This window comes from Triturus cristatus, chromosome 12 (assembly GCF_964204655.1).
Source record: "Triturus cristatus chromosome 12, aTriCri1.1, whole genome shotgun sequence".
Taxonomy (NCBI): Eukaryota; Metazoa; Chordata; class Amphibia; order Caudata; family Salamandridae; genus Triturus; species Triturus cristatus.
Genome location: NC_140595.1, coordinates 430186097 through 430211931, shown reverse-complemented (window position 1 = coordinate 430211931; position 25835 = coordinate 430186097). Strand labels below are relative to the sequence as shown.

Genomic DNA, 25835 nt, shown 5'->3' with positions numbered 1-25835 from the left:
GGAGCACTGAAGGCTGAATCGGCCCTCTCTTATACCTAGGACAAAAAAGTGACTCCAAGGGTTATAAGGCTGACCTCCTGTCCAAGCTACTGGGACACAACAAAATTCAAGAGGCATTTTTCTGCAGCTGCTCAGTTGACCATTTCTAACTGGACCTGCCCTGGACCCTGCTAGTGGCCTTCGCTGAAGTGAGTCCTGACCCTCGAGTAATGTTCCTAAGGGCCTGCAGCCCTTGTTTTTGTCTGGCTGGACTTCTCCTACCACCCCTGGAAACTTTTACTTAGCAATCTTTTGGCTCCGAAGACCTCTGGAGGGCCGGGACAAACTGCCAAGCCGATCTCTGACCAAGGTGTGTTGTTTCTGAGCTGAAGATTCAGGTTTCTCCCACTCTGAGGTTTTCTAAAGCAGCAAATTGGATTCAGCTGGGATGCGCTGACGACCTGCGGGGCTCACCTGTTTCATCTGCTGGGCTCTAGAGATGGCTGTCATTCTATCTGTGCTCCTTCAACACAGTCTTTCAAGCAGCACACTGGCCCCGATGGAAACGCAGGCCCCTTCACCTGCTCACACGCTCTGGTGGGACTTCAAATCCCAGAGTGCTTAGTGAGCCTACCACCTGCAGTCACCTGAGGGGGAGGAGCCACCTGAGCCCTCATTACTGCTGAATTCTTCCCGTGGCGCGGGGTGCGCTGACGACCTGCAGGGCTCACCTGTTTCATCTGCTAGGCTCCATATCGGGGCTGTCATTATCTGTGCTCTTTCAACACAGTCTTTCAAGCAGCACACTGGCCCCGACGGAAACACAGGCCCCTTCACCTGCTCACACGCTCTGGCGGGACTTCAAATCCCAGAGTGCTTAGTGAGCCTACCACCTGCAGTCACCTGAGGGGAGGAGCCACCTGAGCCCTCATTACTGCTGAATTCTTCCCGCGGCGCGGGGCGCGCTGACGACCTGCAGGGCTCACCTGTTTCATCTGCTCGGCTCCAGATCGGGGCTGTCATTATCTTTGCTCCTTCAACACAGTCTTTCAAGCAGCACACTGGCCCGACGGAAACACAGGCCCCTTCACCTGCTCATACGCTCTGGTGGGACTTCAAATCCCAGAGTGCTTAGTGAGCCTACCACCTGCAGTCACCTGAGGGGAGGAGCCACCTGAGCCCTCATTACTGCCGAACTCTTCCAGCGGCGCGGGATGCACTGACGACCTGCGGGGCTCACTTGTTTCATCTGCTGGGCTCCAGAGGGGGCTGTCATTCTATCTGTGCTCCTTCAACACAGTCTTTCAAGCAGCACACTGGCCCCGATGGAAACGCAGGCCCCTTCACCTGCTCATACGCTCTGGTGGGACTTCAAATCTCAGAGTGCTTAGTGAGCCTACCACCTGCAGTCACCTGAAGGGGAGGAGCCACCTGAGCCCTCATTACTGCCGAATTCTTCCCGCGGTGCAGGACTCGCTGTATCCTGCGGGGCTCATCTATTTCATCTGCTGGGCTCCAGAGGGGGCTGTCATTCTATCTGTGCTCCTTCAACATAGTCTTTCAAGCAGCACACTGGCCCCGACGGAAACGCAGGCCCCTTCACCTGCTCACACGCTCTGGTGGGACTTCAAATCCCAGACTGCTTAGTGAGCCTACCACCTGCAGTCACCTGAGGGGGAGGAGCCACCTGAGCCCTCATTACTGACGAATTCTTCCCACGGCGCAGGACGAGCGCGGGCGAAGTCTGGGCCAAGGGCAGGCCCGTCCTTGCCCATCATCGCCAGGAGGAGGCAGGGCAGGGCCACCTCTCTTGGCTCAAGGATAAGGATCGTCTAGGGTAAGACATTGCTGATTTCTGACAATTCTTGGCTTAAGGGTGCTTTTTTGACGTGCACTTCATGGTACCTGTGGTTTGCCCAACCAAAGGAGGACCCTAAGATCGTCATGCGTGCACGTGGGAAGAGTTTTGCAAACCATCATCTGTGCAATACTGGACTGGGCCAATTGACTAACCCAGCTCTGTTTTCTCTATCACTAAAGTCCGCAGTTACCCGCTTTTTTTCTCACCCTTTCTTTTTATTTGGCAAATGTAATTCCGTTTGCACCATCAGTTCTGTGAGTGTCTACCTTGTACCAAGAGTGGGGTGGGCCTGGTAAAAAGGATAACAACTATAATGGGGAGGCGCACATGTGTTGCAAAGCAGTCCCACCAAAAAACGACCACCGCTCCTAGGTTACCGCCGGTAAGCGCAAGCAAGTAAGCAGGAGGGCTCCAAAGGGCAAGAAAGCCAGATCATCTCCAATGCAGCAAGAGACTGCACTGTCAGCATACAAACTGATCTAGTTTACCCTATTTGGGCTGAGAATATAGTTGGAGACCTACTGGCCCAAATTAAAATTCTTATAAAAGAAGGGATTGCACCACTAGCCGAGCGCTTACATAATCTGGAGACACTAGGGAACACTAGGGCAGCAAACATGAGTAATGACCCTGCTCAGCCTGCGGCGAGGGGGACTGATATTAGTTGCCAGGCAGCGATGACAAGTTCTACATCTATGGACAGTAAAGGGATCCCTAGGAGTCAGGACTCTACTAATCCATCTGGAGCCAATTGATCTAACAACCAAGCTAGTATGGGAGTCAAATCAGTTAAGCCGACACTATCTAGATCAGAGCAACAACAGGCGCAAACCCATTCTGATGAACTTTTAGCTATTAACCCCACGCCCAACACTAGGAGTAACAGTCTAGCCAACACTCTCCAGGGTAGAAACAAAAATTTCACAATTCAAGCAGGGTCTAGTGAGCACTGCGAATGGTGCAGCGGGGCAGAGGCCATAATGGGTAGCTCAGAAGCAACGACACAACCAACCATTAATCTGCCCCCAGCTGCACCTCCATATGTGGTCGTGCTGACAGGAGTACCGGTTCTCAAAAACAGCCAGCACGAATCCTACCTGGAACTCAGGAATAAAAGCCTGTTCTGGATGGCAAGGCACAGGCAGCTACCCTATGATAGAGCGGGAGAAACTATTATGGTCCGTAGAGTGGGATGGGTCGGAACCAGCCCCAAGCTGAACAAGTGAGACTGTGTAGAAATCCCCAGACTGTATGTATGTTGATTACTGACACATGAGCTGAGAGCCCAGGGCCCACGAACGGAGATTCAACCTGTACCTTTAGATTATTTTTTTCCACGTGCTCACTAACCAGATAGGGATACTACATCCATAGACCATTTTAGGTGCTCACCGACAGCCACAGGTACCCCCCACCGAGCCCCCTACTGTTCAATATACCAGTATTGAACAGATTTGAGGGACTTGAAGAAGTGGATTGACAAATAGCGGGGGAGGGCAAAGCCTGCACAGGAACAACCAGAGGGTAATACGGCAAGGCCGCGGTGCCTAGCGCAGATCAACTAGTTGAGCATAATAGCTATGGGGCAAGGGCAAGCATGCGGGGCGAGCAAATCCTAAAGCAGTGGGGAGTCGGTGACTGCGCAGTAGAATAGGAAAGGCCCCCTACTCTATTGCTATCCCCAGTGTCCCATTCCTTAAAACACTCTGAGATAGGGGCAAAACTACCTAGTGGGACCCTGGGTAACGTCTCTGAGGCCGCATTAGGAGGCACACAAACAAAAGAAAGTCGTACATGCATTGTTGATAAGGCCCCACAAAACACAGGGAGGAAGTTAGTCTTATCATGGAACGTTGCAGGCCTGAAAAATAAATTATCTTGTTCGGATTGGGGACTATTTGTGGACAAATTTGACATTTGTTTTTTCCAAGAGACCTGGGCACGCGAAGATTTGCACAGGGCAGAGTTCGCATCATTTAACATCCTAGCCACCTTCGGAGGAAGGGGCAGACCCTCTGGGGGCCTCTGCATTTGGGTGGGTTCCCATCTTGGCTGTACAGTCAAACAGTTGGACTCTTTTTCCAACGACATCCAATGTGTTGTGCATAGCTTCCTAAACAACATGGCCCTGGCTCTCACCCTCCATTTACTCCCATCCTGTTAGTGTGACCAAGGAATCGCCAACGTTTAACCACCTGACTTCCTTTATCCCCACGATTCCCCCTAATGCCTGGGTAATAGTGGGGGGAGACTTTAACTGTCAATTTGAACCACTTCCCGATATGACCGATTCAATCCTTAATGATGAGGATGCATATTGGTCCATTCCTGAACCACAAATTACACCAATAAAGGCCTGGTCCCCAATGGCAATCCAGATAAATGCATTTACGCTGACACACTCTCTGAGAGCATGCAATGGCCGGACAGCCTCAGATACACCAGGGAAGTCCACTTTTAATAGAACCGGCCTAGCCTCCCTTCTTGATTATATCCTAGTGGAGACAAAGCATTGACACATAGTTGTTGACTTTGCAGCATATTCTCGCCATGACAGCGATCATAACGCTTTATCCCTTGTAGTGGATTTACCAGACCTGGGAGCTGCCACGACCACTACCCCCACCGCAGATAGTAGGCTAACGTTGGCTAACAACAGGAGAAGACTAAAATGAGAGTCAATATATCAGTCTCCAGGGAAGTTGTCTGCGTTATATGCAGCCGTAGCCCCGGTTCTAACAAAATTAAGTGAACTGGCCTCAGGGACACCCACGCCTGACTTATTTAAATAAATTGCAGCATTGCACGCAGGAATGACATCTAAATTAGCGGACATGTTCCACCCAGAGATGCATACTAAAGGGACAAAGTAGTAATCCACTCCTGGTTTAATGATAGCTGCTCCAAGGCCAAGCAGGATCTATTGGCGGCTATAAAAGCCAACAATAAACCACCTATCAGACTAAAGAGGGTGTCGTATAAAGAGATCACACGCCTAGCAGAAGAGGAGTGGGAACTGAACAGATGGGATGATTTAAAAACTGCATTAACCTCTAAAGACTCGAAGAGGTTCTGGTCAATAGTCAGCACGGGCAGTAGTGAGGGCAAACTAGCAGTGGAACCCAACATAGCCGCGGAAGTGTGGGAAGTGCTCTTTCAGGCTCTGGACACCACCAAGGAAACTCTGGGCTCCTACCCCCCCTAGCACCATCACTTTACAGGGATAGCTGCGAAGAAGTGCCACAGTTCACACTGCCAGAAGTGGTCAGAGCGATAAACAAACTCTCGTCCGGCAAAGCTCCTGGATTAGACAAGATCCCGGGAGATCTTTTCCGGCACGAGCCAAAAATTTGGGGACCTTATTTACAGACCCTATTCAATGCCATTCTGAAGGGTATACCAATCCCCGAAACCTGGGCAGGAGCCGAAATAGTCCCAATTTTCAAAAAAGGTTCCCCTCTCCTACCAGCCAATTACAGACCGATCAGTCTGTTTGACGTGGCACAAAAGCTCTTCGCGAGACCAATTCTCAACTACCTACAAGGTTGGATGAATGACCACGCGATCCTAAGCCCATACCAGGCTGGCTTAGGCAGAACACCTCCACAATTGTTCAAATCTATAGACTACAACTAATTCTGTGGAAAACAGTGAGAATGGAAGGTGGAAGCCTTTATGTAATTTTTGTAGATCTAAAGTCGGCTTTCAACTTAGTGCCCAGAGTAAAACTGTGGGAGGTACTTAGAGAACTAGGGATTCCTCCCTATCTCCTGACCATATTTGTTAGACTACATGATTCAAACTTTGCTCAGGTGAGATGTGGGAAAAGAGGAGAAATGACTATGCGGTCTCCAGTTGACAGAGGCGTAAGGCAGGGCTGTGTGCTCGCACCGACCCTGTTTTGCCTCTTTGTCAACGCTTTACTGGCCCAACTTACTGAGGTGAGGGAGAACGATGCACCCAAACAGGCCAGCACCAAGGTCCCCGCTATCATGTTTGCCGATGATACCCTCCTAATGTCCAAATCCCCTATGGGCATACAAAGGATTTTGGACAGTTTTGCCACCTTTTGTAATAAACGGGGATTGGAGATAAATACTCAAAAAAACAAGTTTATGGTTTTTAATCCACCTAAAACACTTCGCCCCAACCCCAATTTAGATGGCACCAGACTGGACAGGGTGCCGGTATTTGAATATTTAGGGGTCACCCTGACAGAAAATATGGAGTGGGGCCCACAAATTGGCAAATTGAAACTTAGGTTAGCGCAGACATCGGGGGGGGGGGGAATCATTAAATTATTAAGAAACTCTTCCTCCAAACCTGCTGGCCCCGTAGAAGAGATTTACAAGATGCAAGCCAAAGGTGCGACACTATATGAGGCCGAATTATGGCAGCACTGCTGCTGTCAAGTTCTGCGTAAAGTCGAAAATAGCTTTATGAGGCAAATTTTGGGTCTCCCTTTCAGCATCCCTCTCATCCCACTCCGGCTAGACCTGGGGATCAGACCACTTGGGGTGGAAATAAGATTGAAACCCATCATGTTGTGGCGCAGATTATGGGTGACACCCGAGCTGACTGTTTACAGAACGGAACTGAAGGAGATATTGAGTATTCCTGGTGTGGTAAAAAACCCCTGGTTCATTCATGTAAAAAAAGAATGCAGCAGGCTGGGCAAACCGAGCCTGTGGACTAAACCGAAGGAAGCTTGCCCTTCAATTTCCCTTTCTGATCTAGTGAATGCCTATCGAATGAGCAAGCTAGCACAGGTGCTAGGGAACCCGTCCATTGGACAATTGACAGCTAAATTCCTATCTCTGAAGGAGGAATATTTATTTGAGGCTTTTCTAGACGATATCCATCCACCCCTGACAAGGAAACTTTATGTTCAGTTTAGACTGGGCACCCTTCCGCTCCGCGCCTTTTCCGGTTAATGGACGGGTGCGGTCCGGAGGAAGTGCCCAGTCTGCAGTTGGGAGGATGAATCTGAGTTTCGTGTTATCTTTTCTTGCCCAGCCTATAAATCAGCAAGGAAATCTTGGATTGTTCCTCTGTGCAGAAATTTAGGGTTTGCACACTGTGCAGAGGCATTCAGAGTTTTGAAATACGACACCTGCAGACCCATTGTATTTGCTGTATCGTGATTCTTGACCTCTATGTGGCGCAGGCGCTGGAAGTTTGTAGATAGGACCAAACAGTAACAACATTAATTTTGTCCTCATAAACTGTAGGTCACGCAATTAATTTTTATTCCTCACTAGCTTCAATCCACAAAAAAACAATTAAGCCGGCATGTTTTTAGAAGTATAAATCACTGTCTGGTTTTATTTAGTCATAATGTGTACTAAGGAACTGACATTGCATGGCTATTTTACATTATTAGACAATTTTATACTATTTGGACCATGTCTGTTATTATTCATGGGCTTCTATCAGGCTTTGTTCCATCAGCCAGTGCCCCAGTCTTTGTAATTACTCAACCTATATGAGCTCAAAAATTATTGTATATAGGTGAGGTGTCATTGTGTATTTGTTTCTACTGCTAGATCCATGTAGGTGCTGTAATTAGATCCATGTAAATAAGTATGGTAACTACTGTATAATTTTAAAGTGACATGAATTTTAATGTCCTGTTTTTCTATGCAAGCTTTTATGGTCGCTCGACCGAAATAAAGTTTTATGAAAGGAAAGGATTCAGCTAGACCTTGCAGAGATGGTATCTTGCCTCATGGAGCCCTATTCAACTATTACCTGGAACCTTGCCACGATGGAGGAACCCAAGCTCCAAAAAACAGCCTAGTGTGAATGTAGAGAACTTGAACCAGGTAAGGGTGCCATAAATATCCTGCCGACAGAGGACCTTTTTTGGACACAAAATTCTAATTTCTTCCACTCTGGGCTTTCCTACCAATAACCAACAGCTTCACTCGTACCTCAACCATTGGCTATTTGGCACTGTGGAGCCCTCTTTGTCTATAGCCTGTTGCACTGCCCCGCTGTAAATGTTTTACTTCAATTTTCCAGACTAGGGCCTGAGTTATGGTTGGCCTGGCGAAGGACTTTGCGTCTGCCAGGAAGGGACTACCCCTCCCACCATATTTACAAATTATTGCCAAGCTAGCAGTAATTTCTAAAGCATTGGCAGGAACCACTGTTATGGCAGTTCCAGTCAATGCTGTTTACAGTTTGGTGCAGGGCTCTGTCAAAATGACAGAGCCATCCATCGAATTGTTTTCTTTTTTCTTTTCCACCTTTTAATTTAGAATCTACTTTTAATAGTGAAAGATGCAAAAACACCATAATGTGTGGAACTAACCAGCTGAGTGTGGGTTCCACGGACCCTTGCCCACTGGATTTGTCACTGCTCTGTAATATTCTCTCTCCATCACCATCTCTAACTTTTTCCAGCCACAAGGGAACAAGACCTCTGACCTCCTGGTCAGAGACCTGCTCTCCCCCAGCAGCTCCGCTGTCAAGTGCCACCGCTCCGGCACTGTGCTCTGGGCGCTGCTGCTCAGGTTGGTGTTGAGGCCCTCTTCCACCCACAGGCTCCTGCCTGCGCCTCATCCCTGGTGGTCCAGTGGGATAGCCCTGCTCTTCTGTAGGAAGCTGTTGTCTGTGTCTGTCTTTGTGCTGTCTTTCTGTCCTTTGTGCCCATTCTCTGTCTTCCTTCTAGCCTCCTCACTCTATCTCTGTTGTGTCTTTTATTATGCCAGTAATTATACCTGTGTTCTCTATGTCTTATTGTGACAGTGTTCTCTCTGTTTTAGCCCTTTGTCCTTCTCCGTGCCTGTTTTGCCCACTGTGCCCTTCCCGCCACTGCTGCCCCTGCGGCCCCTCCCCCCACCTGTTCCCACATCCTGCCTCCCAGTTGCGCTTCCCTCCCCCCTCCCCTACTTAATGGCGGCCGCTGAGAGGGAGTGCGAGCAAGACCTCTGACCTCCTGAGCAGAGACCTGCTTTCCCCCCGCATCTCCACTGTCAAGTGCCACCACTCCGGCACTGTGCTCTGGGCGCTGCTGCTCAGGTAGGTGTTGAGGCCCTCCTCCACCCGCAGGCTCCTTCCTGCGCCGCATCCCTGATGGTCCAGTGAGAGAGCGTTGCTCTTCTGCTGGCTGCGCCAGTAATTGTACCTGTGTTCTCTCTCTGTCTTATTGTGCCAGTGCTCTCTCTATTTTAGCCCGTTTTCCTTCTCCATGCCCGTTTTGCCCTCTGTGCCCTTCCCGCCGCTGCTGCCCCGGCGGCTCCTCCCACCGCCGGTTCCCACCTCTCAGCTGCGCTTCCCTCCCCCACCCCTACTTAATGGCGGCCGCTGTGCGGCCGCGCTGCTGGCACGCCAAAGGCGCCCCTAAGGCAAGCCCGTTCGCGACCTGACCGTGGCCAGCACCAGGAACCCTGGATCTACGACCTCCCACCACTACAACTACGCTAATCTCCTCGCACTCAATCCCGGAAGGAACAACAGATGCCAGCGAGTGACGCCAAACACCACCCACAGCCAGTTCTCCTGCCGACACTGCTGACAATCCTTCACCATCAACAGCTGTAGGAAAGTGGCTCTATATATACTGTTCCCAAATAGGTACAGTGTGTATAGTGTCCACAGTCCCCAGAGGTTTGACAGAGGCTAAAGTTAGATATAACCTTACTCTCTAAAGTGGTAGCTTGGTCGTGCAGTAAGGCAGTATCAGAGGACAGTGTAAAGCATTTGTTGTACACACTCAGTCAGCAGATGGTCTCACACACTCAAGAACTGAACTCTAGGCCAATGGTTTGTATAAAAATATATGGTTATTTTATTTTAGAACCAACAATAGGTATTAAAATATACTTCCTCAGAATGAGATGCTTTAGTTAAACACTTTGCAATATGTAATTGACTTTTGTAGGTAATAGTTATTGAGCTCAATGGGAATTTTAAGTTATATGCAATTGATTATTTTCAGGATTACTTTTCTAGGAAACAAGTGAGTACATTCGATTTAGTTACTGTTGTAATATTTTGCTATTTTAAAAGTTGACACTTAGAAACTGTTTCTGATCAAATTACCAATGTTATCCTATGGAAGGAAATTCACTTAGCAGGTAAGTGGGGTTATGGTTACTTTTTCTAGGTCAGTGTTGGATCCTGGATCCAGCACTAGTGTACCACCTGTAAGCAGTTGAGAAACTGCGTTTAAGCTATACAGGTGATTTTTTAGGAATATTTATAAGTTTGCAAAATTGACAGAAGAAATTTCATAGAAAAACAGTCAATGGCTTCCTATGGAAGAAAATTGGGTTAATGGTAAGTACGGTTGTGAGTATTTTTCAGGGTCAGTGCTGGGCACCAAGATCCAGCACTGGGGTCTCTCCTAATAGCAGGTGAGTATTTCCATTTTCGTTACTCGGTTGATTTTAGGTGAATATTTAAAGTTTTAGAAACTCCACACTTGGAAGAAATTTCAGAAGAAACCAGTCAATGTTACCCTATGGAAGAAAAGTGAGTTATCGGCTTTTGGGTAAGTACTCGACTGGCAGAGTTAAGGTTCTGGGAACAGACTCAGGGGTCTCCCAGGGTCAGGTAAGTACAGTTGTTACACCCTCAGCGGCACTGGGGCGGCCGGGTGCAGAGTTAGGCTCAATGTTATCCTATGGAAGGCAGGGGGTCCTTGGTTGGTGGCTGCTGACTAGCAGGCCACGCGGCTGTGGGAGCTGGGCTCCTGGTCACTTGCTCAGGGCAAATGGGGAAGTAGGTAGGAGTAGAAGTTACACTGCCAGGGCCACTCGGGCGGCTGGGTGCAGGGTGCTTTTGAGCCTTCGGGCGCTCAATGGATTGCAATGGAGAAGCTCAAGGACGAAAAAAGGCTGCAAGCTCGGGGATGAAGATTTTTCAGGTGCCACCACCACTTCGAGAGGTAAGTTGGGTAGTTGGAGGATAGGTAGGTACCCAGGAGTCGGGCGCAGGGGGCCGCAGGGCACTAGGTGCAGGGGTGCCTTTTGGTGTTGGGAAATCTTAACCTCTGTTGATCGCGGTTGGGGGGGGCCCTGGTTCTGAGGCTGCAGGCATCGTCAGGAGCGTCGAGGTGGGTCCTTGGGTGCTGGATTCAGGGTCACAGTCGCCGGGGGAATGTCCTCTGGGTCTTTGTCCACTCCAGCACAGGCCAGGCTTGGTGGGTGCAGAGTGTGCAGGGTTCGCGGTTCCGGGCTGATGGCAGGGGTTAGATACTTGCTTTGAGCAGAACCACTGCTTGTGGGAGTCCCAGATGCTCAGAGTCACAAGGTAGCCAGGTCCTCCGGGGTTTGTGAGGTTGCTGGCCACAGAAAGGGCCGGGATTTAGCAGGAGCAGGTTAGAGGGTCGACAGGCCAGTAGGGCTGGGGTCAAAGCAGTTGGTGTCTTCCTCTTCTTAGCAGATGCACGGCAGGTCTTCTTTCTTCTTGTTCTTCTTTGCTTTTTTGGAATCTGGAATCTGAGGAAGGAAGGTTCAGGGTGCCCCTAAATACTAGATTTAGGGGCGTTACAGGTAGGTAAAGGGCAGGGACCAATGTGTCCCTGCTCTGGGGTGGGTACACCCCCTATTCTGCCACTCTCCTGTGGGAGGGGGGCAGTAGCCTAGTCCTGATTGGGCAGGGCTTCCCACCTTCAAGATGGGGAGAGCCTGGAGATGTGCTTCACCTCGCCTCCCCCACCTGAGGGGTGGGGTTGGCAGAGCCTGGCACATACCCTGTCCTTACTTGGGGTTTCCGGCCAGTCTTCCCGCCAGAGTGGGGGTCAGAAACGGTGGGGGCTTGTTGCTGAGTACAGCAAGTGGCCTGGAGAAGCTCACAAAGGCGGCATGCATTTGAAGCTTCCCCCTGCCCATCCTGGGCGGGGAGACCTAGCACCTCGCCCAGGATGTGCATTGTTGCAGGCCCAGGAGAGTGGGGGCTCCCCACCCAGGGGTCCAGCAACATGTCTGCTGTGTGGCAGCCTAGGCAGCCTCTCAAACAAGACGTGGATTGGCAGGTTAGGTTTCAGGGGGCATCTCTAAGATGCCCTCTGTAGTGCTTTGTACATTAAATCCCACACTGGCATCAGTGCGGGTTTAATGTGCTGAGAAGTTTGATACCAAACTTCTCAGTCTTCAGTGTGGCCATTATGGTGCTGTGGAGTTCGTGTTTGACGAGCTCCCAGCACTATATACTCTTAAATGGCAGCACTGCACTTACAAAGCCCAGGAATGGACCTGGGTACTGTAGGGGCCCAGGGCTCATGCTCCTGTGCCCACACCACTGGCATAGGGCACCCAGCTAGAGGGGTGGCTGATGTATGCCAGGGCAGTGTAGGTTGTGGGCATGGCACACAGGGATGTGTGCCATGTTGACTCTTTGTTTTATCTTGTACCCAGACACTCAGCCTGCAAGGGCAGTATGTTTGTGTTAGGGTACAGGACCTCTAAGGGTGGCACAATAAGTGCTACAGCCCTTAGAGGCCTTCCCTGGTCATAAGGCCCTGGTTAACCTAGGGTACCATTTACCAGGGGCTGACATGTGGCCAGGGTTTGCCAATTTGGGTTTTAGGTTTTAGGGAAGGAACAGAGGCCCTGGGCACCTGATTGGCAGGAGTCCAGGGCACACTCAGTCAAAGTACATTCAGCAATTCAGCAAAAACTGGGGACATACCATGCAAGAAAGATGGCACTTTCTCACAACAGCCCCCCCACAACTTCTGAACCAATGCCGGACGCCCGTACCACCGAAGCCCGACGTGCATCCTTCTCAACGTGCACTCCTTACACAGACACGACGTAGAGATCTGGGACCTGCTCGACACCCTATCACCAGACGTCGCCTTCTTCACGTAAACATGGACCAACTCCACCTCCACCCCGACATTGCCACCGCCATCCCCGATGGATACAAGATCCAGAGAAAGGACCGCCCCCAATGCCCAGGAGGAGGACTCGCCATCGCACACAAGAGCTCCCTCTGACTCTCCACCTCCAGCAAGAGCGACCCCCTCTCCAACACAGAATACCTCCACTTCCAGATCCAGACCATCCCCAGAACCACGCTGCGTGGGACCCTCACCTACAGACCCCCTGGGCCCTGTGCCTCTTCTGTCACCACCGTTGCCGACCTTGTCGCACCCCACGCCATCGCCTCCATGGACTACATTTTCATCGGAGACCTGAACTTCCACCTCAACAACCGCAGTGACCCTGACTCCACCACCCTCCTGGACAACCTCGCCAACCTCAGACTAAAGCAGCTCATCACCACACCCACTCACAGAGCCGGACACATCCTCGACCCCATCTTCGCAGGAGGGACAAACATCCGCTACAGCTACCCCACGCAGCCCCTCTTGACAGACCACCACTGTGTACACTTCACCTTGAATACCACCGCCACACCCAAACCCACCCTGCCCCGCGCCCACCTCAAAGGATCTTGAATAAGGTCACAGAGGAAAACCTCAAAACCATCCTCCTCCACGACCCCCCCCCTCTGCCACGACCAACGCCAACTCTGCAGCCAAAGAACTACACCGCTGGATCACCAACTGCACAGACAAGCTCGCAGCCCTCTGGCACCCTGTCAGACAACACGCCCTGAAGGCCGCCTGGTTCACCACCGACCTCCAAGAAGCCAGGCGCTCCTGCAGCCGCCTCGAGAAACTCTGGAGGAGCAGGAAAACCACTGCAGACCTAAACACCTACAGGAACGCCATGACGGAATGCCACCAGCGCATAAGAGCCAGCAAGTGGACCTTTATCAAGAACTAAATTAACACCAACTCCAGTAACACAAAGGAACTCTTCAACGTCATACAGCAGTTAACCAAACCCCAGCAAAGCCACGAATGTCACACCATCCCAGGACCTCTGCAACAAACTCAGCTTCTACTTCCATCTGAAAATCATTCCCTCTACGACAACTTCAGCTAACAGACTCCAGACGCCACCCACCTCTCCTTACCACCGACAACCAGCCCACCATCACCACCTGGAATCCAGCTACCACTGAAAGCACCACCACTACCATGAAGAACACTCACTCAGGAGCCCCCATGGACCCCTGCCTGCCACACATCTACCACAGGACCGCCGCCGCCATAGCACCCGAACTATGCCGGACCATCAATGCCTCCTTCGAATCTGGCATCTTCTCCGATGACTGGAAGCAGGCAGAGGTCAAGAAGCCCTCAGCTGACCCGACGGACCTGAAAACCTACAGGTCCATCTCTCTCCTTCCCTCCGCAGCCAAAGTCACTGAGAGATTCGTCAACACCCAGCTGACAACCTTTATCAAAGAGAACACCATCCTCGACTCCTCCCAGTCTGTATTCCGCAGCAACCACAGCACCAAGACTGCCCTCCTTGCTGCCACCGATGACATCCCCATGCTACTGGACCAGGGCCACATTGCGGCCCTCATCCTGCTAGACCTCTCCGCTGCCTTCAACACCGTCTCCCACCGCACTCTCGAAGCCAGACTCCACGACGCCGGCAAACGAGGAACAACCCTCGACTGGATCCGCTCCTTTGACACCGGCAGAACCCAAAGGATCAGACTCCCACCCTTCCTCCCCGCACCCACAGAGATCAACTGCAGAGTACCCCAAGGATCCTTGCTCAGCCCCACGCTCTTCAACATCTACATGGCCCCCCTTGCCACCGTCAGACAGCATGGGCTCAGCATACTATCCTACGCCGACAACACCCAGCTCATTCTCTTCCTGACGAAGAACCCCGAAGACACCAGACCCAGTTTCCAGGAAGGAATGAAAGACAACGCGGCCTGGATGAACCACAGGTGCCTTAAGCTCAGCTCAGAAAAGACAGAGGTCCTCGTCCTTGGACCCTCCCCCACCACCTGGGACAACACCTGGTGGCCTTCTGCCCTCATAAACCCACCCACTCCATCAGACCATGCCCAAACCCTCGGCACCATCCTCGACTCCTCCCTCACCATGCCCCGCCAGATTAAAGCTGTCTCCTCCACCTGTTTCAACTCCCTCCGCATCCTCCGCAAGACCTTCAAGTAGATCCCCCCTGAATGCAGAAAGACCATCACCCACGCAATCATAACCAGCAGGCTAGACTACAGAAACGCCGTCTACGTCGGAATCTACAAAACCCTGCAACACAAGCTCCAAACCATCCAGAACATCGCAGCAAGACTCGTCCTCAGAACCGCACGACACGAGCAGATGACCCAGCATGCATTAGATCTCCACTGGCTCCCCATCGAGAAGAGAGTAATCTTCAAGCTACTCACCCACGCCTACAAATCACTCCACAACATCGGACCCATTTATCTCAATGAAAAGTCTCTTTCCACGTACCAGAAAGGAACCTCCGCACGGCCGAACTCGCCCTGGTAGAGAGCCCACGTATCCGCAGAACAAGAGCAGGTGGAAGAGCATTCTCCTACGTCGCAGCAAAGACCTGGAACGAGCTCCCAGTCAACATCAGAGCTACCCCACTCTGCACACCTTCAGGAAGAGCCTCAAGACCTGGCTCTTAGCCAGTGATGTAATTTGAGATGTCATGAGCGATGTCATGAGTGATGTCACTGACCATGTCATGAGTGATGTAATATGTGACGTCATCAGCAGTGCATTGCGGGCGCGCAAGTTATAGTTAGCTGAACTAACTATAACGGGGGAATTTCACTGGGTTTGTACGAGTGAAATGTCCAACTAACTATAACGCCACTGAAACCTATGGTTTTTTCAGTGAATTTCTAAGGTTTTTTAAATGCTAATTTCTAACTATAACATGCCTGAAACCTATGGTTTTTTCAGTGGATTTCAAAGGTTTTTTAAATGCTAATTCCTAACTATAACGTGCCTAAAACCTATGTTTTTTAAGTGAATTTCAAAGGTTTTTTAAATGCTAGTTTCTAACTATACATGCAGAGGTAGGACATGTGAAGACAGAAGAAAAAACGCACAAAAAGAAGCAAAAGAAATGCAGAAAGAAGCAACAGAAGTCCTCAAAGACGAAGAAAAGTGCAGGAAGAAGCAAGACATGTGCAGAAAGAACCATCAGAGGAGCAGAAAGAGGCCTTGTTACAAAATCATCCTGTGCCCACACCCTTTTTCAGAGGGGTACTGGTGTTAACTGACTTTGACTAACCAGACCTAGAGCCAGTGGTATGCTAAAAGACACTTAGAATACAGTGAAAACACCAACATACACTAGGGAACACTATGCGTTGGGGTACCCCTGTGATTAGCATGACCTCCTCTGTAAGCCCCTAGTACATAATAGGGCAGGGGGATTAAAACTATCTCATAAAACGCGCCACAGGGTATTTTAAGTTGGGGGATAAAGTCCCCTTGAATCCTGAGGGTCCCTGGGGGCCAACTAACCCACCAGGAATGTCCAGTAAGTGCCACAGAGTTGCATTGCAGAGAGGTGTAAAATGGGGCATGGCCTCGGACCACCTCTCTGCAACGCCGCTCAGTGGTGCTTACTGGAGGTACATGGTGGGCTAGTTGGACCAAGGGACTGTCAGGATTAAAGGGGACTTAATTCCCCAACTTAAAATGTGCCACAGGGCGTGTTTGCACACGGTACCTCAGGCCCCGTCTCCTCCCTTCACCACTGTGTAAACAAGCCTCGTGGCCGTTTTAATTTGGGAGATTAAGTCCCCTTGCATTCTGAGGGTCCCTAGGGTTCAACTAGCCCACTAGGTACCTCCAGCAAGCACCACAGAGCTGCGTTGCAGAGAGGTGTAAAAAGGGGCACGGCCTAGACCACCTCTCTGCAACGCAGTGCAGAGGCACTTACTGGAAGCACCTGGTGGGCTAGTTGGCCCCCAGGGGCCCTCAGGGTTGAAGGGGAATTATTACCCAACTTTAAAATGCGCCACAGGGCATGTTTGCACACGTCACCTCAGGCCCCGTCCCCTCCCTTCACCACTGTGTAAACAGGCTCTGTGGCTGTTTTAAGTTGGGAGATTAAGTCCCCTTGAATCCTGAGGGTCCCTAGGGTCCAACTAGCCCACTAGGTATCTCCAGTAAGCGCCACAAAGCTGCGTTGCAGAGGGGTGTAAAAAGGGGCACGGCCTAGACCTCCTCTCTGCAACGCAGCGCAGTGGCGCTTACTGGAAGCACCTGGTGGGCTAGTTGGCCCCTAGGGACCCTCAGGATTGAAGGGGAATTATTTCCCCAACTTATAACGCGCCACAGGGCGTGTTTGCACACGTTACCTCAGGCCCGTCCCCTCCCTTCACCACCGTGTAAACACGCCCTGTGGCCGTTTTAAGTTGGGAGATTAAGTCCCCTTGAATCCTGAGTGTCCCTAGGGTCCAACTCGCCCACTAGGTACCTCCAGTAAGTGCCACAGAGCTGCGTTGCAGAGAGGTGTAAAAAGGGGCACGGCCTGGACCATCTCTCTGCAACGCAGCGCAGTGGCGCTTACTGGAAGCACCTGGTGGGCTAGTTGGCCCCCAGGGGCTTTCAGGATTGAAGGGGAATTATTTCCCCAACTGAAGACGCGCCACAGGACGTGTTTGCACACATCACCTCAGGCCCCGTTCCCTCCCTTCAACACTGTGTAAACACGCCCTGTGGCCGTTTTAAGTTGGGAGATTAAGTCCCCTTGACTCCTGAGTGTCCCTAGGGTCCAACTAGCCCACTAGGGACCTCCAGTAAGCGCCACAGAGCTGCGTTGCAGAGAGGTGTAAAAAGGGGCGTCGCCTCTGAACACATCACTGCAACGCAGCTCCCTGGTGCATACTGGAGGTACCTGGTGGGCTAGTTGGCCCCCAGGGACCCCCAGTATTGAAGGGGAATTAATTCCCCAACTTACAACTCGCCAGGGGGTGCGTTTGCACAGTAGTGAAGGAAGCGGGCGGGGCCTGAGGTGACATGTGTGCAAACACGCCCTGTGGCGCGTTTTAAGCCCCGTTTTACAACACTCTGCAACGCAGCTCTGTGGTGCTTATTGGAAGTACCTGGTGGGCTAGTTGGCCCTCAGGGGACCTCAGGATTGAAGAGGAATTAATTCCCCAACTTAAAACGCGTCACAGGGCGTTTTTGCACACATGTCACCTCAGGCCCTGCCCCCTACCTTCACCACTGTGCAAACGCGCCCTGTGGTGCTTTTTAAGTTGGGGGATTAACTCCCCTTGAATCCTGAGGGTTCCTGGGGTGCAACTAGCCCACCAGGTACCTCCATTAAGTGCCACAGAGCTGCGTTGCAGAGAGGTGTAAAAAAGAGTGTGTCCTCTGAACACCTCTGTGTAACGCATCTTCCTGGCACATACTGGAGGTTCCTGGTGGGCTAGTTGGCCCCCAGGGACCCCCAGTATTCAAGGGGAATTAGTTCCCCATCTACAAATGCGCCAGGGGGCGCGTTTGCAGAGTGTTGCAGGGAGGGGGCGGGGCCTCCGGCGCGATGCCAGTCTTTTTTTTATTTAATTGTTTTAAGAAAGTGGGCTGTGTGGCCCCCCTTCTTTTCCTGTTTTACTGGCCCTGGGGAGCCCATCCCCCAGGGCCTGACCCCAATTTTTTTATTTTTTTTAAATAAATTGGAAGGGGGCCTTGGCCCTCCTCCTGAGGCCATAATCGGCCCCCGGGACCCCATCCCCCGGTGCATGGCCATTTCTTTTTTCTTTATTTATTTGGAGGGGGCCCCCCTCCCAGGCCACTGATAGCCCCAGGGACCCCATCCCCCAGGGCTGGCCCTCTCCGTTGGGGACCATGGGAGGGTCCCCAATCGCCCCACAGTCCCGATGGCTCCCCGCCTCCTGTGGGAGCCGGCATTGCTTTTCCACATGGGGAGCTGCTAAGATGCAGCTCCCCGTGTGGAAAAGCAATCGGCTTTGGTTTTTGGTAGAGAGAGCAGGTTTCCTGCTCTCGCTTTCAAAAACCAAAGCAGTTTGCTATGGCAGGGCGGGAGCCACGAGGCTCCCACCCTGCAATAGCGAACAGCAGTGTCCCAGGGGTGGGCACCCTGGGACACTGCAGGAGCCGGCCCTGGGGGGGTGGCGGTCCCCAGGGCCATCACAGGCTCCAGAAGGGGGGCCACGCGGCCCCCCTCCCAAAATTTGCAAAGCCTCGGGGGATGGCGGTCCCCGGGGCATGTGGAGAGTTCGAGCCAATCCCCCCCCCCCCCCCCCCCCCGGCAGTTTTTTTTTTTTAAACAAGCCCCGGGGGTGGCAGTGCGCGGGGCTGCAGGGGGGCCATGTGCCACCGCCAATATTTTTATAAAAGCCACGGGGTGGCAGTCCCCTGGGCTTAAGGGGGCCTTTGAGCCCCCCACCCATTTACTAAACAAGCCCTGGGGGTGGCGGTCCCCAGGGCTGCGGGGGGCCATGAGCCCCCACAAAAACTTTTGAAAAGCTCCAGGGGCTGTCGGTCCCAGGGGCTGGGGGGCCCCTTTGGGCCCCCCATTGCAATCTTAACATTGCCCCCGGGCTTTGGCCCCCCAGGGGCTAATTAATAACGAAGCGCAGGAGCCCGTGCTTCGTTTTGTTCGAAATTTTCCTCCGCGGATTTTGCCGATTTTTACAAAAATATATATTTTTGGGGCCCTGAGGGGTCCTTGTGGGACACCCTAAGCAGGCCTAGGGGGTCAGGGTGTTTTTACCCTGCCCCCTTTTCTCTTTTTTCACATTTGTTTTACTGATTTCTTTTTGGGACCCCCCTTTTTTCTTGGCCCTCGCTTGCCGAATCACCCCGAAACTTTCAAGATAGGAGCGGACCGGAGCGGGCCATAAGTTTTGAAAATTTCGCGAAGATTCGTCAATCAGCGCCAAAGTTATTGGGAATAGAATGTTGCGATTTTCCTATGGTAACTAGGTCCTAACTATAACTACATACTGGTGACCGCCAGTAGGTAATATATATATATATATATATATATATCTATCTACATACACACACTTATGTACACACACCCACCCATATATGTATATATATCTACATACACACACTTATGTACACACACACACCCATATATGTATGTATATATATATATATATATATATATATATATATATATATATATATTCTGCTCCAAAGGTTGTCCACCTGGTGAGCAGCACTCGATCAGCAGCATTGTTTATGATAGGCATGGACGAGGATCCGCTTGTAGGAGCCGCTCCGTAGTGGAATTGCCTGACGCGTTTCGAAGCTCCATATGCTTCTCTTCAGAGGCTTTAACGGAGACGGTGTGTGCTAGCGCTGAACCTACTTCGCCATTTTCATATTGCACTCCCACCAATGGGGAGCGGATCCTCGTCCATGCCTATCATAAACAAAGCTGCTGATCGAGTGCTGCTCACCTGGTGGACAACCTTTGGAGCAGAATGTAACACGCGGCCGTCCTGCCGCGGAGCTTGCACCACCCCGTAATGTTACGGGGGCCACCTGACATGGTAACCATCATGTCAGTAATGTGGGCCAGCAGCGGCAAACAGGATTGAGGACGAGTCCACTTGCAGGGTCCATACAGGACAAGATTTGTGTGCTATCCAGACCATATTTCCCACAATGCACGTCTCATTCGAGCTTCCCATTGGTGGGAGTGCAATATGAAAATGGCGAAGTAGGTTCAGCGCTTGCACACACCGTCTCCATTAAAGCCTCTGAAGAGAAGCATATGGAGCTTCGAAACGCGTCAGGCAATTCCACTACGGAGCGGCTTCTACAAGCGGATCCTCGTCCATGCCTATCATAAACAAAGCTGCTGATCGAGTGCTGCTCACCTGGTGGACAACCTTTGGAGCAGAATGTAACACGCGGCCGTCCTGCCGCGGAGCTTGCACCACCCCGTAATGTTACGGGGGCCACCTGACATGGTAACCATCATGTCAGTAATGTGGGCCAGCAGCGGCAAACAGGATTGAGGACGAGTCCACTTGCAGGGTCCATACAGGACAAGATTTGTGTGCTATCCAGACCATATTTCCCACAATGCACAGTCTCATTCGAGCTTCCCATTGGTGGGAGTGCAATATGAAAATGGCGAAGTAGGTTCAGCGCTTGCACACACCGTCTCCGTTAAAGCCTCTGAAGAGAAGCATATGGAGCTTCGAAACGCGTCAGGCAATTCCACTACGGAGCGGCTTCTACAAGCGGATCCTCGTCCATGCCTATCATAAACAAAGCTGCTGATCGAGTGCTGCTCACCTGGTGGACAACCTTTGGAGCAGAAAATATATATATATATATATATATATATATATATATATATAGTGGGCTTGTGGAGTTGTTTCTAGTTGCATCCCGCTACATGTGGAATATATATGTATATATATATATATATATATGTATACATAGATATATATATATATATTTTATATTCACTGAAAAAACCATAGGTTTCAGGCACGTTATAGTTAGAAATTAGCATTTAAAAAACCTTAGAAATTCACTGAAAAAATCATAGGTTTTAGGGAAAGTTATAGTTGGTTGGACATTTCACTCGTACAAAACCAGTGAAATTCCCCCGTTATAGTTAGTTCAGCTAACTATAACTTGCACCCCCGCAATGCACTGCTGATTACGTCACATATTACATCACTCATGACATGGTCAGTGACATCACTGATGACATCACTGATGACATCTCAAATGACATCACTGATTACATCACTGATGACATCATCCAGTGAGTGTGTGTTTCTGTAAAGTTGAAATATGTTTAATATATATAGGGAAAGGCGTATTGAAAAATGAGTGGGTGTATAACGTATCTTACTGAATGCATGGGTTACTGATTAAACTGTGTGAATGTCTGTATCCGTCTGTCTGTTGGTGTGTAAGCGGCTGCATGGGTTTGTGAATAGCTACATGAGTGTCTATATGAGTTATTGATTGGTTGTTTGACAATCTGTATCGGTGCCTGAGTGTTTGTGTGGGTGGGGGTGTGTGTGACTTTGTGCATAGATGTGTGAGTGGGTGATTCACTGGGTGCATGGTTTCAAGAGTGCATCTGTGATGGACGGTATGGGTGGGTGAGTGTGTATATGGGTGTGTTAGGGAGTGAATGTATATCTCAGTAATACATGTGTGAGTAACTACGTATGTGAAAGGCAGTATATATGTGTGTTAGAGTATATAAATCTCTATAAGTGAGTGTGTGATTATGAGAGTAGCTGTATGGATGAGTGTGTGCTTGTATCAGTGATTGTATAAGAGCGTAAGAATGTGCTAGTATTTGAATGAGTGAGTGATCTGGTGTGTGTATAACTGTATAGGTGAGTAAATGGGAGTGTGATACATTATTTGCATGACTGACTAGGTGTGTGAGTACCTCTATGGATGAGTGGTGGTGTGTGAGTGTCTATATAGATGTATGAGTGCATATGATAGTCCTGTACTGAGTGGCCATAAGTATGAGTGATTGTACGGGTGAGTGAGTGGATGTGTGTGTTGGCCTAAGAATCAGTTGGTGGGTATGTAGTTATTGGTGTTGGAGTGTCATTGGTTTTGAGAATGTCAGTCTGTAATTTAGAGTGGGTGTATCAAAGGTTATATTAGGGTGGGAGAAGATGCATCAATTTATCACATGGATGACGTCATCAGTGATGTCATTTGAGATGTCATCAGTGATGTCATGAGTGATGTCACTGACCATGTCATGAGTGATGTAATATGTGACGTCATCAGCAGTGCATTGCGGGGGCACGAGTTATAGTTCGCTGAACTAACTACAACGGGGGAATTTCACTGGTTTTGTACGAGTAAAATGTCCAACTAACGATAACTTTCCCTAAAACCTATGGTTTTTTCAGTGAATTTCTAAGGTTTTTTAAATGGTAATTTCTAACTATAAAGTGCCTGAAACCTATGGTTTTTTCAGTGAATTTCAAAGGTTTTTTAAATGCTAACTCCTAACGATAACGCCCCTGAAACCTATGTTTTTTTCAGTGAATTTCAAAGGTTTTTTAAATGCTAATTCCTAACTATAACATATCTGAAACCTATGGTTTTTTCAGTAAATTTCAAAGGTTTTTTAAATGATAATTTTTAAATATATTACTTGTTACATTTAGTTTTTTTATACTATTTTTCTACATTTTTAAACTATTTATTTTTACATATTTGATTTTTTAAATGGCATTACATATTTTTAATATTTATTGAAAAAAAATGTTTTTAAAAAGATTGAAACTAATTATTTTTGTATTTTAAATTTTTTGAAATATATTTATATTATTTTTTTCAATTTTTTTTTGGAGTTGCGCACCCAACGCAAGAGGAGTCTTGCACCCAACGCATTAGAAGTCGTGCACCCAACCCGCAGGAGTCGCGCACCCAGCACGTGCACACCAAGGGCCGCGCTGAGCACTGCGCTGGGTGAGCGACTCCTAATTTGCCAGTAAAAAAAAAACTTACCACCCATCACTAATTTCTATTCTCCCCAGGGACCCCATCCCCCGGGGCCCATATATAACGTTGGGGACCGTGGGGGGAGCCCCAATGCCCCCATGGTCCCAGCCGGCTCCCCGCGTCCTTCGGGAGCCGGCATTGCTTTTCCACACGGGGAGCTGCTAACATGCAGCTCCCCATGTGGAAAAGCAATATGGTTTGCATTTTGAAAGAGAGAGCAGATTTCCCTGCTCTCGCTTTCAAAATCCAAACCAAGTTTGCTATGACAGACCTGCCATAGCAAACAGCAGTGTCCCGGGGGTGGGCACCCCGAGACACTGCAGGAGCTGGCCCTGGGGGGTGGCGGTCCCCAGGGCCATCGACAGCTCCAGAAGGGGGGCCACGCGGCCCCACTCCCACAATATAAAAAGCCCCGGGGGTGGTGGTCCCCAGGGTTTGGGGGTGCCTTTGAGCCCCCCCACTCATTTTTTTGAAAGCCCCGGGGTGTAGTGGTCCCCGGGGCTGGGGGGGCCTTTGAGCCCCCCCCCATTTATTTTGTAGCCCCGGGGGGTGGCGGTCCCCGGGGCTGGGAGGCCAATCTGGGCCCCCCATCAAATTTAATATTTTTGGCCCCCCGGGGGCTAATTATTAAAGAAGCGTGTCCGTGTCATCAAAACATGGACGGACGGGAGATGGTGCCTCTTTTGAGTATAAGTCAAATTGGACACTACTTGTCTCATCAATGACAAACTTTCCTATTGGCTTTTTTGGCATATATTGCTGTGAAAATGTGGTTATCAAGCCATTCTTGTTTAATGATAGTTAAATTCCATCATAGACACGTATCGGACGTCTTTATGCATCTGTGAATTTTTGGGAAATTATTCGTTATAGAAATCATGGTTTAAACAATAGAATTTACGCAAAAAATCAATTGGGGTCATGTGGACATACACATATTTGAAATCAAGGGTGGTCGGTGTGCCACCATCTTGCCTTGAAGAAGTCCTAAGTCAACAGGACGAAACGCGTCGGCTGATGAAGAAAAGCAACACCGCTATTCATTAAAATGAAATAATAAAAATAGAAGAATGAGACATCAAGAATTTAATTTACTCTTATCATTCATGTATGATGACGGACTCTGATTTCTTTGCTGTTGATGTTTTGCGGTGCTTAAAACCATATCTGTGATTGTTTGTATTGTATCCCATTCAGTGGGGCGGTGCCCTTGGGCAGGGGGTCCTTTGTTTTTTTTAGCACGCCATTCATAATTTCTACTGTATAGGTGATCTACGGTACAGGTGCTGCCACGTGTGTATGGTCCACTGCTCTTTGTTTTTACACAGCATAAACACTTTTTTTTTTAAATGATTATTTGTTCATAAAACACACTTTGCTCTGTAAATTAATGAGATGCACACCATCAATGAAAAAAAATAAAGAAAATAGGAACAATACCTTCTGAAGTCACTGGAATGTGGTAAATCTGTGGCTGTCCTCTTCGGCCATCTTTGGAGTGGTGGAATGTTCCATTGATCCCTGTTATTTCAAATTTCAACTCAATGGGTGCACCTTGTTCTATGGACACATTGATCAGTAGATCTGTTCCACTTTCCACAGTTGAGCTGCTGAGAGAGGCTTGTAGGCCAGTCACTGGTTCAACCAAATGAACGGTAATGTTCTTAGATGTCTCTGAAGCTGTTGTATTGCTTGTTGCAATAATTTTCAGTTGGTGTGTCCCTGGGCCAATCAGCTGCTGAGATGCCCTGTCCAGTGTCAGATTGTGGGGTGTAATTCCATACATCTCACTGGAAACAACAAGAGTAACATTTCCTGCCACTACACAGTAGGTGACATTGCGGCCTGCAAAGAGAAAGATTGTCATATACTAGAGATTCAAATTATATAGATATCAGTCCTTTCAAACATATCAAAAGAAGATGCAAAGAGAAGAGTTTTGTGTCACTGTTTCAAGGTGAAGGAGTTGGACAGTAGAATTTCCTTCAGAGATAAGCACTCTACGTAAAGTAACGGCCAAATATTTATGAATCTCTAAAAATAAGCTCTCGGATCATATATTGTTATTGTTAATAATGTTCAGCCAGGGCCAGGAAAAGTCTATTTGAGAAAGAATATTCATGTTCTTAGACATTTAGTACTGTGCTACAATGTGCCTATGCAAGGAAGAGCACAACACCAAATCATTTGTGCAGCCATGGGACAAGGAACTTTCAATCACAATTTTTTTTCACAAAGGAGGCCTGGATTACATTTTCTGTCAATTTCCATTTAAGAGATGTTCTCAAATTCATTGACATTACTCAGATTTAAACCTTAAAAGACACCTGTGGCCAAATGAATGCAAGGCTTCTCAATTTTATGTTTATGGTAAACTCATTTTAGATATAACCATCAGGCCCACTGCTTCATAATGGAAACACTATTTATAAATAGAGTTCACCGTGCCGTTAGAACATTGATGTTACCTGCAGCTAAATTTCTTCCCTGGCAGTGCCCTGCATTCCTGATCTTGAGGTTTGTCTAGTCTACAGAAAATAAAATGACTTCAAGGTTGGAACTTAACTAAAAGTTAGCATTTGTTGTCTTTTGTTTTGCAGACAGTGCCTGCAACAGAATCAAGGACTATGATTTTTCGTAGTGAGAAAATGCTACCAACTAACTACACTTTTTTTATTC

The 25835-nt window shown here is 49.2% G+C and overlaps 1 protein-coding gene across 1 annotated transcript in view; it reads right to left on the bottom strand.

Annotated features, from left to right (window-relative positions):
• LOC146776065 (polycystin-1-like protein 2) overlaps positions 1-25835 on the bottom strand; it is an 865077-nt gene that overhangs the window by 646300 nt on the left and 192942 nt on the right. The window contains exon 7 of the mRNA XM_085637447.1: positions 24597-25001. Coding sequence (XP_085493573.1) covers positions 24597-25001 — 405 coding nt within the window. The remainder of the gene's footprint in view (positions 1-24596; positions 25002-25835) is intronic.